General features: G+C 53.4%; 1 protein-coding gene across 5 annotated transcripts in view; it reads left to right on the plus strand.

Moving 5' to 3' along the window:
* The window catches only part of LOC147226545 (RNA-binding protein Musashi homolog 2-like), an 84,298-nt gene that overhangs the window by 56,640 nt on the left and 13,551 nt on the right, over window positions 1–14,107 (plus strand). For all 5 annotated transcript variants that reach the window (XM_086160346.1, XM_086160343.1, XM_086160344.1 and 2 more), the window contains exons 8-10: window positions 3,533–3,615; window positions 8,558–8,672; window positions 10,542–10,616. In XM_086160346.1, coding sequence (XP_086016472.1) covers window positions 3,533–3,615; window positions 8,558–8,672; window positions 10,542–10,616 — 273 coding nt within the window. The remainder of the gene's footprint in view (window positions 1–3,532; window positions 3,616–8,557; window positions 8,673–10,541; window positions 10,617–14,107) is intronic.

The raw sequence follows: 14,107 nt of genomic DNA on the forward strand, positions 1-14,107 counted from the left end.
AGCTCACGGATCGTAGAGACACATCATCCAGGGGTTTGGGGTTCAGTGGTCCTTGTCCTCCTCCTCCTCCACCGCCATCCATCTTCCAACGCCTCCGTGGACCTCATTGGCCGAGTATCTCCCATTACATCATCTCCTCCAATTTGATTCATGTGGGGGGCGGAGCCAATCGCCGATGTCACCCATGGCTTAACATGGACGGGTCAGCTGTCAGTCTTCCGATTGGTCAGTACAATTCACCGAACCAAGGAGAACCAGAGCAGGAGAAACTCAAAAGGGTTCTGGCTGGAGGAACCCCTTTGCTTAGCTTGATGTCCAGAGGAGTCTCGCCTGGTTCTCCAGGTGGGAGATGCCGGTTGTCCAAGATAGGATGGGAAGCAGAACCCTGATGTTCTCCGACCAGGAAACAGAAGGTTCTGATGACCCACTCCCAGTAGGTGTAGTACCACCGCCTGACCACTAGGGGTGCTAGCCTTGCCGGCTCAAGTGTGTTGGTTCAGGTCTAATGTGGACCATTAGCCTCGTTAGCCTAGCCACCTGCAGACGGCTGTGACCTTCCACAGGTGTTCCTCTGTAGACCACGTGTCCAACAGCGATGATGGCCGCTGCAAAGCGCCTGATGCAGGCGGCGCCACCAGACAAGTGAGCAATTAAAACAAGCGCTGTGTGTGTGTGTGTGTGTGTGTGTGTGTGTGTGATGACAGGGGTCGGCGGTATCAGGATGACATCATCGCGCCGCCTTTGATGAGCCTGTGATGTCATGGCTGCAGTGGCAGTGTGTGTGTGTTTGTGTGTGTGTGTGTGTGCTCCTGATTTGTGGATGGCGCCGCGCTGTCTCCGCCCTCCTGACCCCCCCGATCCATCCCTTGGGGCGGAGTGCGGCGCCAGACTGGTAGTCTTACTTGGATCCACTTCCTGTTTCCGGGTCATGTGACCAATGTGAGGTCACTGCCTTGCTCGAGGGCAACCTATCTGCCACGTGGAGTCACGTCTCGCAACAGATGATAAGACAGCGACATCATCTCCACCGGTCTCTGCAGTCTTGTCGTCCAATGCTTTTTCATCTCCACCTCCACGTCTCCAGCTTCTCCGTTTTGCTCCCACAGTCCAATCGCAGTGAGCAGGTTCCCGGGAACCTGAGAAGGTCCGGTGTTCTCCTCTGACCCCCAGGGGTTCATTCCATCTTGGTGGGGTTTATCTGTTCAGAAGCATCAGGTGGTGTTCACGCTGGAGATTAAAGAATCTGCACCGCCCGCGGCCTCCGCTCTGTCTTCCTGCCCCCCTTCACCCACACCTGCACCTCCACCCCCACCTATCCCATGCTTCCATCTCCAATCCACATCTCCAACCCCACTCCACCCACTCCACACCTCCATCTCCACTTCCACCCCACCCACTCCACACTTCCTTTTCCACCCCACACCTCCACCTCCATCCCAACCCTACACCACCACCCACCTGGCCTTATATCAGTTCCATTTGTGGAGCTGATATGTATGCTTGATCATTTTGGATAATGTCCAGGTGTGTGTGTGTGTGTTATGTGTATGTTCCGAATGACTCAGAACCTTCTAGAAATTATATCTGCTGGTGTTTCAGATGCTTCTTTCACCCTCTTTGGAACGTCAGGTTGGTTCTCCGGCTCTTTTGTTCTGACACAACTGACTTTCCAAACATCCGTGGAACTCCAGGGACCTCCAGGGCGCTTCTTGAACGTGTTCAAGCTGGAGCGCTTGCGAGGAGACAGTTTCATGCATGGGCTCTCCAGGTCTGATTCTCTGGACGTTCTACGCCGTAGATGCCTTTTTCTGAGAAGGTCCCTGAAGCTCTGTCCATCCAGCCAGACGTCCAAGAACCTTTTTCTGTGTCATTCAACTCTCGGGGATCTCAGACGTTCAGGCTGCCGTTGGAGCTCCTCCACTGTCGTTGGAGCTCCTCCACTGTGGTTACAGGCCCTCCTGTGGTTGCTGTCGCTGCGTCTTTAAGAACAGAAAAACAAACCCGAGTTACGTCTTGCTAACGGTACCTTCTCACTAATAGGTGTGAGCTTACGGCCCGAGGGGGGTGGGCGCTTCCACCGCACCTTCTAACACCTCCGCTCCTCATCAGGGGCACGTCCACACCTCCTCGCTCCTCACGTCTGAAGACACTGACAGGAGGTCATGGCCTGCAGGAGGTCCCCGTGTGAGGAGGTGGAGGAAACTTCAGTGTGATTGTTGGAGGATGAAGAGCAACAATCACTCCTGGTGCTTGATTTGTGGCTTGTCAGAAGTGCTCCTTCAAGATGGGCGCTGCCCCCCACCACCCCACCCCATCCCACCCCCGGCTGAGTGTGGTCTCCGTGGATGGTGATGTTCTGTCTCATAAGATCTCATTAGATCAGACGTTGTCACTGTTTAATCGGCACACATACCTCTGTGAGGATGGTGCGTGACGGAGGAGATGAAGACCTGGTGACGTCGCTGTAAACACCAGTCCATGCCCATGGTTGTTGTCTATCGGGGGGGGGGTTACCATGGTGATGCTGCTCTGGAGCAACAGCGCCACCCACTGGTGGGTGTGTTCACTGGTCCTCAAGGTAGCTGGTTTGGAGGAACTTTGGATGGACCTCCACCATCATGATCTCCACCAGCAGGATCTCCACCTACCTACCCCCATTTTCTCCTGCTACGTGCTAATCTGCTAATCTGTGAGCAATCCTGCTGTGAGTGTGTGTGTGTATGTGTGTGTGTGTGGGAGGCAGAGCAGACAGGAAGTGAACCCCGCGGTCAGAGATGGGAACGGTCTCCTCTCGGCATGAAGGTTCCAGGTTCTCCACATGTTCTCCTCACTGAAGACTTAATGATAGGGTGAATGGTTGGGTGATTGACAGCTGACCCATCAGGATTAAGCCCCGCCTCCAGTCCCCAGTATCAGTCGCACCCTGACTCGTTTCTCAACAATGGCTTTTTGTACGCATGTGTGTGTGTGTGTGTGTGTGTGTGTGTGTAAGCGCATGTGTGTATATATATGTGTGTGTGTGTGCTGGTGTCATCCCCCCATTCACTAACTGTTTCCCTTCTTCCTCGGGTCTCTTTTCAGCGGTAATAGAAGATCACTTCCCTTTCAAGCTTTCAGGTCGAGGGTGGGGGTGTCGGGGTGATGGAGGAGGGGTTCCTTTCAGACCCCACCTCCACCCCCAAAGAACGTGAGAACGTTTGCTTGTTGGACAGCGGGGGAACACGGACCGCTTTTAATGAAAGCCCGACGCAGAACCTGAGTTCTGCCGTTCTCATTAAAGCCTCCTTTGTGCCTCTTTGAGGAGGAGGAGGTGGAGAAGGTGGAGGTGGAGGTGGTGGTCTTCACAATGAGGTCCATTCCATCATAGCCCTGCCTTTTAGAGGAGGACAAAGCTCCCCCCCCCCCGCAACCCGGCTTCATCACCATAAACCACCTTGTTTGTTCTTTCTTTTCTTCACGTTTTGGTCGATCTGCTAACACCCCTCTTTTTTCTCTCCTCCTGACCCCCCACCCCCCCTCTCCCCCCCCCCAGGTTTCGGTTTCATAACTTTCGAGAGCGAGGACATCGTGGAGAAAGTCTGCGAAATTCATTTTCATGAAATCAATAATAAAATGGTAAGTCCACGTTCTCCTGCATTCCAGGTGGGCGTCCCAGGATTAATATTTGATTTCTTCTTTCCTCCAGTATTAATAGCTCTGTGTGTGTGTGTGTGTGTGTGTGTTCACGTGCGATGGGATGGGGAGCGGCAGTGTGTTCAGCCCACAAACCGTGAAATTGTGTGTGACTTGAGTTGCGGCTGTCAGGCTGAGGGACATGTGGGGAGTGTGTTTATGTGTGTGTGTGTGTGTGTGTATGAGAGTGTGTGAAGCGTGAATTCCAAACACACACACACACAGATGGAGATGTCCAGGGATGTGGCGGCCGAGTTCATTAGTTGAGGATTAACACCTTCCATGGACTCCATGGTGGAAGTGGAGATGGAGGTGGAGAAGGTGTTTGGGTTCCATCACCTCCATCACCCTCCACTCCAATCCAGACGGAGCGTGGAACCAGAACCCTTCCACTCACCTGGAGTCCATCTCCATCAGGAGGACCTGAGACCCTTAGAACCCTAGAACCTTACAACCTCCCTTCCCCAGAAATCCAGCTTCAACCAGTTGATCTAAGTTCTAAATGTTCTGGGACAGAAAAGATCAGTTCTAGAAGAACACGTCCACGGATTGGACACAGCCGTTTTGAAAAAAAAAAAAAAAGGGGGGGCGTTACACGGGACCCTCCACTGACACCTCCAGGTGGAGGTTCTGGTTTGAGGATGAGGTTCTGGTCTCGGAAAACAGGGCTTGCAGCTCCACGTTTCAGCCACTAGGAGTGCACGCCCTCCTACTCCTGCATCATCTCAGCGGTTCTGTAGGACTGCAGGGAATTCCTGTCTCCCCCCTCAGAGCTAGCAGAGCGTCAGGATGTCTGACGGACCCAGCGTAGTAGAACCTCCTTCACCAGGGGAGACGCCCGGGTCACATTTTCTGAGGATCCGGACCGGAACCAGGAGGAGAACCTAACCGGAACCTTTTCAGTCACATGACTCCATGTGTTCTCCATGTGTTCCCCGGGTTCTCTCGGTGGTTGAAGTTCTTGTTCTGGTTCCAGTCCGTTGATGATTCTGCAATGTTCAGAGATCAAATTCTAAGATCTAGTGAATTTAATTTCCTCCTCCTTTAGCAAAATCTAGACAGGCAGGGGGAGAACATCAGGAGAACATCAGGAGAACATCAGGAGAACCCGCAGATGTATCTATGTATCTATCTGTACCCCCCCGATAATGTTCTGTGTTTGGGTTCCGGCAGATGTTCTGATGTTCTGATGTTGTTCTTCCACTTTATTAGAAGCGCTTGATGGATAAGCTGCTCCCCTCATGAGGACCATATGACACCCCCCCCGCGCGCGCGCGCGCACACACACACACACACACACACACACACACACACACACACACACACACACACACACACACACACTCCTTGTCTCGGCTGTAGTTCTGTCTCAGGATATCTGGAGGGACCTAAGCTGGAGGTCAAAGGATAATCAGATGTTTGGTCTGTGGAACTCTCTAGAACCTGTAGAATATTAAGGAACATTTTGTTGGGTTCCAAGTGTTTCCTGCAGACGGAACCAATGTGAAGATCATTATCCATATCTGATCTCGCTACCATCATCATCCCTTCAGGGAACCTTCACCGCCCTGGAGAATCTGTTCTCCATCTACGATCTAACGGTTTCCACCCATGGGTTCCATCCACCAGGAGGAATCTCCAGGTGGCCGTCGGCCAGAGGGCCTCAGAGATGATTCCAGGGAAAGATAGGCGTCCTGAGGTTCCACGGAGGAGGCCAGGAAGAGAGCATACGAGAGGGTCCCAAAAACTCTGGCTGCAATTTGCTGGTCTCTTTGGTGACACCTCTAAGAACAACCCCTCCACCCGTCCTGCAGGGGTTCTTCCATGACGGAGGACAGCGTTGCGAACCACAGCTGGTCGTTTCTGCTGCCATCTTTAGAACACCCCAGATAGATGTTCCTGGAATTAGACCCGTCCCTCACATCTACAAAGCGCTGACATGTGGGAACATCAGGGTGGGCGGAGGGGGTGCATTAATCAGAGATGGCGGGGGACTTTGCCTCGGCGAGGGGGGGGCAGTAAAAAATGTCCTCCTGTCTGGTTCTTTATGAAGAAGCGCACAGAAATAGAAGCCATCCATCCTGTTATCTAAGACGGCCTCTGAATAATTGATGCTGGCGGACAGGAATCCACCTACCTGGGGAGGGTGGAGGTGGTGGTGGGGTGGATGCACGGGTGGGGGTGCCCAGTGCCCCCATGCCCTCCCATGGCATCACTAAGGTTCAACACCCACCAAGGACCTCCCACTGGATCTCCAGTACCTGGTAGCCTAACACATCCTGGTGCTACAAGGCACCTCCTCTTATCATGTACCCTTTTGGTGCCCAGTTCCCCCATGCCCTCCCATGGCACACCAAGGTTCAACACCCACCCAGGACCTCCCCCTGGATCTCCAGTACCTGGTAGCCTAACACATCCTGGTGCTACAAGGCACCTCCTCTCCTCATGTACCTTTTGACGCCCCCACCCGCCTCCACCCAATCCCCCCTACGGGTTCTGGACTACCCCGTTCGACCCCCGGGGACTGGTGGTGGGGGGGTGCAGTTCTCAGTCAGGAGAACAGGGCTGTGTCAAGACCCAACCGGTAGCCCGCCATGCATTCATTGTCACTTTGAGGGTGGAGGACAGCAGGCGTGACGGGGGAATTGTCCCGACGCCCCCAAGGGGAGGGGGGGCAGCAATGCCCGGGCCTCAGAATGACCCCGCCTTCTCTTTGGCTGCCCCGCGGAACCCAGCGCAGAACAATCACCGGACCTAATGACCCCGTCAGATTGTGTCTCCGGCTCCATTTGGTTCCACCGGGATGTGGAACCATCACAAGGCGGAGAACGTCCCGCCGTTACCCCCCCCCCAACCTCACCCCCCCCCCCCGCCGTCCGCCTGATGTTTTTTATTGACCGTTCATCCGCGGCCGAGAGGAAAACGTTTTAAGTGCCGTCGTTTCAAACCGCCGGTCAGATCGTCGGGTCTTTGTGACGGCTGTTTTAGAACCTCGCTCCATGGAAACAAGAGAAGGAAATGGCAGCGGGAACATCAGTCACCTGTGGAGAACCATCCGAAGACCTCGGCGTTCCCGCTACCGCTCATAAAAGTCGTCTAGATTTCTCCCAGCCTGATGGAACGTGTCCCTGAACACCAGCTGCCTCTTGTGGTCATGACCCTCCACCTGCTGCGAACCTCCATCATGGAAGGTTCCACTCGTGGAGAAGAAGTTGTCTTTCAGAAGCCAGTCCATTGGTGCAAGCGGAGCCAGAAGACCTTGGCCAGTTAGCGCCCTCTTCAGGTGGAGGCCATAGAACCCCCTCCACCCAGGAGTGGTGACCACACAGCCGTTGTCATGGTTCCAGAAACCTTTGTGCCACTTTGATGGAACTCTTCGTGAAGGTCCCGTGGTTCAGTCCTGGTTCCATCAGCAGGTGAAGTGCCGTAGTTGCTGACGGAGCTAGCATCTGGGCTAGCAGAAGCTGACTAGTCTTGGCTTCATCGTTTGCTCCCTCCAGATAATCAACACATGAAGAACGTCATCGGATCTCTGCCTCAGCTTGTCAAACCATCCAATCAGGAGCCTCCGCCTGGAGCCGAAGGTCCTCCAGATGTTCCTGTTTAATGAAGAACAACCTAATGTTCCTCCCTGGAGAACATCAGGGTTCACTGGGCCAGATCATTTCCAGAAATGATGAAGAACACTGAGGTTCTCCTCTGGTGGCCGGGTCTCGGTAGCCAGCGTGACCTCTGTGACCTGTGATGTCACTTCCTCCTCCACTTCCATTAGTTGTTCCGTGGAGTGTTGCGCTGGTGTCCCAAGTGGTTGATCAGCGAAACTACAAATATGGCATCTAGATTCCCCTCCTGGTTGGACTCTTATGAGAGCGTTTAGAACGTCTCATCCAAGGGGGAAGTTCTGGAGTGGAACCACACACCCGGTCGTCCAGAAGCTCCGCCCCCTCGCACGCCCCTCGCCACTTCCTGCCTCCAAACCTCCCTGAGGAGAATCTTGAAAACTTGGATCCCCGTCCTCCTTCCTCCTCCTTTGACTTATTTCACTTTTGATAACCCCCCCTCCTCCCCGGTGTGTTTGAAGCAGGTGAACACCCACACACACACACACACACACACACACACACACCACACACACACACACAAACGCTGTTTTGAAGCGCTGACGAGGAGCCTCCTTTTCTGAATATCAAACACCTGCATCATCTGAGTGGTGGCCGCGACCCCCCCCCACGCGGTCTGAAAGGGGGGGGGGTCTTTGAGGAGGGGGTGGGGCTTAGAGTGGCGATCAAACGGCGCCGTGGCGACGATGCGTGGTTTCCGTGACGACCCCCCCCCCCTCCCCCCCCTCGGGATTTAAGATGTAAAGGAGGCGTTTGGTCGTCCGGTGACGCTCGGCTCTCCTCGCCGGAGGCAGAGCTGAGGGATGTGTGGGCTTCAGATCAAAGGGTTGCTAACGGCAACCAGCCATCCTGCTTGGGGGGGGGGGGGGGGGTTACCTGCTGACTCAGACCCTGACCCCCCCCCCCGCCCGCCCCAAAGGGAAAGCCTTTGCAATGAAATAACAAGGCCTGAAATCGTTCGCCGTAGCTGCAAAAACAAAATCCAACACCGAGACCAGGAGTCCATAGCAATCTGCCCCCCCCTCACACACACACACACACACACACACACACACACTCGAGGGGGGGGGGGGGCACGTTCTTCTCCGCCAGAACCGCCAGAATGTTCCAGGGTTCCCCTTGGAGACCACGCCGCCATGTCAAAGAGGGAAGGAACCTTGAAGAACGAGCTGTCAGACCTGTCCGCCTGCACAGTCTAATGGTTTGCCTCTGCGTGTGTGTGTGTGTGTCTGTGTGTGTGTGTGTGTGTGTGTGTGTGTGTGTAGGTAGAATGCAAGAAGGCCCAGCCCAAGGAGGTGATGTTCCCGCCAGGCACACGAGGCCGGGCCCGGGGTCTGCCCTACACCATGGATGCCTTCATGCTGGGGATGGGCATGCTGAGTGAGTAACAAACACACACACACACACACACACACACATGCTAATACATATACACACACACACAGGAGTGACAGGCAGGTCACGTGACCGTGAAGGGAAAGCGAAGCGTTTGATGCTCTTCGTCTTCTGTGCAGCCTCAGAAGCTGTTAAAATGTGTGGAGAGCCTGTGCTTTTATTTTGAGAGGCTCCTAGAGCTTCTTGTGAAAGGAGAATATTTGCACGGGTTCACGTTGCCACGACACACACACTACCTATCCCCGCAGTGATTTACTTCCTGTCACATCAGCCAACTTCCTGCTATGTAACTGACTTCACATTATTCTCCTTCCCAAAAACAGAATGCAAAAGTGTTCTCCAGATTTTACGTTCTTCATAAACGATGTTGAATTATACAAAAAAATCCTTCAAACTTATGGAAAAATCCAAAAACCAAAAAATATACAGTTTGATGTCTAAGATTCCATGTGAACCACCAAGTTAAATACAAATTATATTCCCCTTGCAATTTACTTTTTTTATTTTTTTTTTATTTACCTATTTATTTATTTATCTGTTTTCCTTTATTTTCTTTTTCTCCTAGCATTAAACGTTTCTCACAAACCTTTAATACTGTTAACTTTTACAGTTAAGTGATTACATACAGTATGAATGTCCTTATGTCCTTTTTTTCTTCATCCCCGTTTGATTCATTGACGTTCGATTCTTCCTCGCCATATTTGTTTGTACGTATGTATATCTGTTTATACTATTTACGTTCAATTAAAAAAAAAAAAAATTCCACCGTCTTCCTGTTCCTTAAACTGACATCCTGTCTGTCCACTGACTTCCTGTTGCACAGTTGACTTCCTGTTACATCCACTGACTTCCTGTCAGAGCTTTTATTGTGGTAGTTTCTGGAACACCAGGAAGCTAATATGAAGCACAGTGCAGGTGTGTGTGTGTGTTGTTTCTATCCTGTGAGGGGTGCATTTAAGAAGCCCCTCCCCTTCAGGTGGGCTCTGCCCCCTGATTGGCCGCTCTATTCCTGCCCCCCGGAGTAGCACATTAGCAGGCTAAATGAAGGGGAAAACTGCTGTCATGTCACATTAAGGACCCCCCACTGCCCCCCCACAGGTAATGAAGGGGACACACATGTCTTGCTGGGGGTGTTGAAGGGGGGGGGGCATTAGGAGGGGGTTTGGGGATAGAGGCTCTTTCCTGTGCTAGGCTAGTTAGCATTGGGTAAATACCCCCTGGGGTGGTACTGCTGGGGAGGTTCGTTCTCCTCTGGTCCGCCCTCTGGCCAATCGGGGCTGTTCTTTTGAAACCAGCAGTCGTGCCGTTGCCACCCGGCTCTGTGTCGTCTGCCGGCCAATCACAGCGTAGCATGCTGACAGTGGGGGGGGGGGGGCGCGACCATCCATCTGTAACTTCCTGCTGATGATTCCCATCATCAGCTGCTGATGAAGACCATGGGCTTCATCCCCAGCTAAGACCCCCCCCCCCCCCGGACACACACACACACACACACACACACATGCCATCTGAGGTGCTTTTCCTTTGTCTGGGGGGGCAGGAGGGTGCAGGGGGGGCAGTTTTCCCATCGGGTCAGAAATAAATGGATCCTTTTCATGGACAGAAAACACTGATTAGATATTTATGACCAAGGTCAGGCTGCTGATACCAGCTGGTGCACTCACACACACTCACTGATACATACACACACACACACACACACACACACACAGGGAAGGAAATGCTTCACACTGACCTTCAAAATAAAACTCCACTGACTTTTCCACGCTTTTATTTTGTAAGAGCCTCATGAGGCTCATGCATCACATGACCTCTGACCTCACCCGTGTGTTTGTGTATGTGTGTGTGTTAAAGGTTACCCAAACATCGTGGCGACCTACGGCCGAGGATACACTGGATTCGCGCCAAGCTACAGCTACCAGTTCCCCGGTGAGTCTCCACACACGCACACACACACACACACACTCACACACACACACACACACACAGTGGTCACGGCGGTCCGGTGATTCTGAGCGTTGCCGTGACCAAAGCAGGGAAATGGGCTGGTGGTCCGATGTATGCAAATCTCATCTTCAGGGACGGAGAAGCGGGAAAATTTTGTGTGTGTGTGTCTGTGTGTGTGTCTCCATGGATACGCCTCTTTACTTTGTGCTCTTCTTTCACTGTTTACTTTACTTAAAGCAGGAAATGAGTGCATTTCTGCGCCGAAGGTGTGGAATCAGGCAGGGAGACACTTAATGAGGGTTTAAATGGAGGGGGAGGAAGGGGGAGCAGGAAGGGGGAGCGAGGAGGGGCATCTCCTCCATTTCACGCCTCATTCAAGGACTTGAAGCCAAAGTCAGTCAGCGGTGGAACGCTGAGACGGGGTCCTCCCGTCCGGAAGACTTGAAGGGGCTCCAGAACCAGAGAAGCCCAGACCCGGGTCCAGACAGAACTACCTGATGACCCTACACTGCAGGGGAACCCGGAGCAGACCCAAACCTGGAGTGGACCAGAACCTGAAACAGGATTTAACCTCCAGTGGACAAGAACCCAAAACAGAATCTGGAACAGAACTCAGAGCAGGACAGAACCCGAAATGGAACGTAGTGCAGATCAGAACCTGGAGTGGACGAGAACCCGGAGCGGGATGGAACCTGGAGTGGAACCGAACCTGGAATGGACGAGACTTGGAACGGCACTTGGAGTGGAACAAAAACTGGAACATGATGGAACCCAGAGCAGACCAGAACCTGGAACAGGACCTGGAGTGGACCAGAACCCATCTGCCTCGGCATCCAAAGGAACCAGACAGCATCATGTCTCCGCCCAGCACCAGATCTCCTGTGTGACACCAAATAATGCAAAGCACAGAGACCAAGAAATCTCACACACACACACACACACACACACACACACACACCGGAATGATCTGATTTCCGACGTGGTCGGGCTCTAAAGAGGCGACTCGGACCCAAAGGTTCCTTTGAGGTTCCTGTGCTGGACCTTCTCCGTTCCACAGGAACCTTCAAGGAACGCTGGGCTTGAAAGTGTCCTTCAAGTGTGGACCAGTGATCTCCCGGCGCGCACATGATGAAGATCCCTGCAAATTACTCCAGAGCCCGTTTGAAGACACACACACACACACACACACACACACACACACATACACACATACACACACTCTGATTCTGACTAGAAACGCCACCGTCAATGATCTCTAATGTTTGCGGCGCTGAGAAGACGGCCCAGACCCTCAGAGGAGATTAGAGGGTCTCCTGGGGGGGGGACTTTCTCCAGAGGAGGTGCTGAACCAAGGTTCTCTCTGGCTTCTCCATGTTCTCCTGCCGGGGCTCATGCCTTGCAATACTTCCATCTTCTCCTGCCATGTTCTCCAACCCGGGTTCCTTCCATGTTCTCCTGACTGGATGATTGACAGCTGGCCCGGCCAGGTCAGCTGTCAATCAAGGTCAATCGAAATCTTCTCGTAACATCTCCATGATGGTCATCTAGATGATTGACAGGTCCTCAACCATTTCCTGTCATGTGACCAGAGAGGTTCCTTATCAGCTTCCAGTTCTTCTGTGGTTCTCCGGTTCTCCTCCGGCCCATTGGTGCTCTTATTTTGAGATAAGCGAGATGTTCAGCGAGATGTTACCTGGGGTATCTGTAGATATGGACCTCTGGCTATGTGTGTGTGAGGATGTGAGGGTTCAAAGAGGGACCTGTTCTTCTCAGAGTCCGTCAGAGAACCATGTTCTCCATGGTGAGGTTCTGCATGGGCGTGAGTGGTCGCTTGTCTGGAAGGGGGGGGGGGGTGTAATTAATATCTGTGTCAAGCACGTGAACGGGATTGTGCACGTGAAGTGGAATCTGGTCATCTGACCTCCAGATGTCAGGGCCTCCAAACAGGAAGTCCAGTCCTGGGGGGGCCGAGGAGATCCATTATCCAGGTTAGCGACATGCTAGGCTACGAGGAGTCCTGGGGCCAGGAGGTCTGAAGCTCTGAACCCCCCCCCCCCCCCCAATATGTGCATACACGTCGCCACGGTAACCCCCACAGCTGTATGTCACCTGTACCCCCACACACACACACAGAACAGTTCTACTGGTGGAACATGCGTCACAGCAGACTGTTCTTTTGACCCCCCACTAAGCCCCGCCCCCTCACACAGGAAGCAGATGCCCCCCCCCATGCCACTCTGACTCACACACACTTACACCGGGGGGTGGGGGTGGGGGGTAAATGGAGCTGGATGGGGGGGGGCATCACAACGGCATGATGTCATCACACACTCTCAGTCCACACAGCAACACACACACACACATAAGACAGACACACAGATTCTCAATAACCAGAGACCACAGTGTGTGTGTGAGTGTGTGTTCTTGTGTGTGCAATCGCAGGTTGATGGTGTGTGTCACCCCCCCCTCCCAGTGATGACATCATTCACCCCCCGTGTACAAATGTGTCTTAGTCCACACACACACACACACACACACACACACAAGGAGTCCCAAGCACAGCCTTGATTTCCCTGTGTGTGTGTGTGTGTTTACCCGTATGGATGCATTCATCCTGCTCACATACTGGGTCACTCATTCACGTGCACCCCACACACACACTCCATGCTGCTGGGTGTGAGACCTCTGCGTGGAAGATAAGCATAGGGGGCGGAGCCTCGGGACCAGCCCGCTGTGTGTGGGTTCCACTTCCTGTTTGGCTGCATGCCAGGCAGACGCCGGGCCTCTACATGTGCGTGTGCATGTGTGTGTGTGTGCACGCCCCCCCCACCACCACCACCAGGCGCCGGGGGTAAATCAGGTCCTATTTTTGGGCGCCCCCCCCCCCTTACTCCCCCTCGCCATCTGGAGCGGCGGCTGCACGGAGCCGATATAATGACGCGGCAGAATCACGTTCGCAGGATGATGTTTGCGTCCATTACCACCATCATGGCCAACAGGAAGACGCCTCGTGCGTGTGTGTGTGTGTGTGTGTGCGTGTGTGTGTGTGGGGGGGGGGGGGGGGGCTGCGCTCAATGCAAATGTACAAACATATTTTCACTCATCTAAATGACACTTAAATGATCTCCCTTCATCACTCAGCTGCACCCCCTTCCCCTCCACCTCACCCCCCGAAACTCACTCCCCCCCCCAACCCCCTCCGCCCCCCGCGATCTCTTAAAACACACAGAATTAAGGCTGTTTACTTTTACGCTAATGAGACCAGTCCAGTTTAATTAGTATGATTGGCCCCTTTGGGATGGGGGGGGCATTGATTCATCTCTTGCTGCACCGGGGGGGGCAGACTGCAGTGAGAGGTTGCCACGGCGATTGGGGACGGCGCGGCGAGAGGCGGAGCGGTACTGTCGCTTTAAATAAGGGGCGGGGCTTAGCCCGGACGGCTCAGCTGTCACTCAAAAAAACGTTTGCCCTCT

The sequence above is a fragment of the Fistularia commersonii genome, chromosome 15 (assembly GCF_037954325.1).
Source record: "Fistularia commersonii isolate RoL2024-O1a breed Wild chromosome 15, RoL_Fcom_v1.0, whole genome shotgun sequence".
Taxonomy (NCBI): domain Eukaryota; kingdom Metazoa; phylum Chordata; class Actinopteri; order Syngnathiformes; family Fistulariidae; genus Fistularia; species Fistularia commersonii.